Source organism: Electrona antarctica (assembly GCF_951216825.1).
Source record: "Electrona antarctica genome assembly, contig: scaffold_182, whole genome shotgun sequence".
NCBI lineage: Eukaryota > Metazoa > Chordata > Actinopteri > Myctophiformes > Myctophidae > Electrona > Electrona antarctica.
Window position 1 is genome coordinate 107915 of NW_027638489.1, and position 2500 is coordinate 110414.

The 2500-nt window shown below is 54.0% G+C and overlaps 1 protein-coding gene across 1 annotated transcript in view; it reads right to left on the bottom strand.

Moving 5' to 3' along the window:
* Nucleotides 1–1284, bottom strand: part of LOC306918040 (polycomb group RING finger protein 5-A-like) — a 22830-nt gene extending 21546 nt beyond the window's left edge. The window contains exon 1 of the mRNA XM_079530935.1: nt 825–1284. Coding sequence (XP_079387061.1) covers nt 825–939 — 115 coding nt within the window. The 5' untranslated portion in view covers nt 940–1284. The remainder of the gene's footprint in view (nt 1–824) is intronic.
* Between the last annotated feature and the right edge of the window lie 1216 nt (nt 1285–2500).

The following is a 2500-nucleotide window of genomic DNA, read 5'->3' on the forward strand; positions in this document are numbered from 1 at the left end:
TATAGTTATATTGTATATATATGTTTAGACCTATCTTTGATATCTCTTATATAGCTATACATCCAGTAGACTTGTTATGAACCATATATTGGAATAGAGGGCGCCTTCTATAATATATGTGTTCTTCTCCACTCCAGGTTGGATTGGCTGTGTTTGCCTTGTAGTTCCATCAACGAGGGGCCGGCTCTAGCCCAGCGTCTGATCAACGCTTGGCTTCCTGATTGGCTGCCGGTCGCGTGCACTCGCTGCAGCAGTGCACTCGCTGCAGCAGTGCACTGTGTTCTCTACTTAGCCAGTTCATGTCTGACAGCTCGCCGGGGAACATCACTAGGATCTTCCCCCGACCCGCTGCTACTGATATGTGTAACAACTAGAGTACTAACTGTCAACTATCTAAAACCATATTGTTTAAACCCATGTTGTGTCCGCCCTTCGGAAAGGCGTTGTTTGTTTCTTTTGTTTGTTTGTTATCGAGCCTTATTGTAAATATATCTTTTGAGTTATGATTTATTATATATATAGTTTTATAATAAAACTACCCATTTGAGCACGGTTTCCTTGTTCTTCAGTCACATGTTACCTACCTACTACCCCTAGACTTATGATTTGTAACAGTCACTCAAAGGGGAGGGGTCACTCAAAGGGGCGGGGTCACTCACAGGTGTGCAGTAAACTAAAAGGGGCGGGGTCACTCAAAGGGGCGGGGTCACTCACAGGTGTGCAGTAGACTAAAAGGGGCGGGGTCACTCAAAGGGGCGGGGTCACTCACAGGTGTGCAGTAAACTAAAAGGGGCAGGGTCACTCAAAGGGGCGGGGTCACTCACAGGTGTGCAGACATTCCGTCACCGTGGCAGGTTTGATCAGGTAGCCTCCACACAGGGAGCAGGTGATGAAGTGGTTAAAATCCTGAACCAGGTGCTTCCTTCCTGTCGACGCCATGTTTGGAGAATAAAAAACAACAAAACAAAACAAAACAACAACAACAGGAAGCTTGACCCCAGGGTCCGTGACAGGTCAGGGGTGACAGGTCAGGGGTGAAAGGTCAACATTCAGGTCCGTGACAGGTCAGGGTCAGGGGTGAAAGGTCAACATTCGGGTCCGTCCATCGCAAGCCAACGAAACGTTTATGTCTGATGACATGGAGGAGGGAGGAGGGAGCAACCGCAAGGAGGAGGGAGGAGAGAGGAGGGAGGAGGGAGGAGGGAGCAACCGCAAGCTAATCGTACGATGATAACGTTAGAGAGCTTTCATAATGAATTACAATAACAACCTAATAACCGGTGCGACGGTCTGTGACCTGCTCTACGACCTGGTCCTTGGTGGTCTGTGACCTGCTCTACGACCTGGTCCTTGGTGGTCTGTGACCTGCTCTACGACCTGGTCCTTGGTGGTCTGGGACCTGCTCAACGACCTGGTCCTTGGTGGTCTGGGACCTGCTCTACGACCTGGTCCTTGGTGGTCTGGGACCTGCTCTACGACCTGGTCCTTGGTGGTCTGGGACCTGCTCTACGACCTGGTCCTTGGTGGTCTGGGACCTGCTCTACGACCTGGTCCTTGGTGGTCTGTGACCTGCTCTACGACCTGGTCCTTAGGGGTCTGTGACCTGCTCTACGACCTGGTCCTTGGTGGTCTGTGACCTGCTCTACGACCTGGTCCTTGGTGGTCTGGGACCTGCTCTACGACCTGGTCCTTGGTGGTCTGGGACCTGCTCTACGACCTGGTCCTTAGGGGTCTGGGACCTGCTCTACGACCTGGTCCTTGGTGGTCTGTGACCTGCTCTACGACCTGGTCCTTGGTGGTCTGGGACCTGCTCTACGACCTGGTCCTTGGTGGTCTGGGACCTGCTCTACGACCTGGTCCTTGGTGGTCTGTGACCTGCTCTACGACCTGGTCCTTGGTGGTCTGTGACCTGCTCTACGACCTGGTCCTTAGGGGTCTGTGACCTGCTCTACGACCTGGTCCTTGGTGGTCTGTGACCTGCTCTACGACCTGGTCCTTGGTGGTCTGTGACCTGCTCTACGACCTGGTCCTTGGTGGTCTGTGACCTGCTCTACGACCTGGTCCTTAGGGGTCTGTGACCTGCTCTACGACCTGGTCCTTGGTGGTCTGGGACCTGCTCTACGACCTGGTCCTTGGTGGTCTGGGACCTGCTCTACGACCTGGTCCTTAGGGGTCTGTGACCTGCTCTACGACCTGGTCCTTGGTGGTCTGGGACCTGCTCTACGACCTGGTCCTTAGGGGTCTGGGACCTGCTCTACAACCTGGTCCTTAGTGGTCTGTGACCTGCTCTACGACCTGGTCCTTAGGGGTCTGGGACCTGCTCTACGACCTGGTCCTTGGTGGTCTGGGACCTGCTCTACGACCTGGTCCTTGGTGGTCTGGGACCTGCTCTACGACCTGGTCCTTGGTGGTCTGGGACCTGCTCTACGACCTGGTCCTTGGTGGTCTGGGACCTGCTCTACGACCTGGTCCTTGGTGGTCTGGGACCTGCTCTACGACC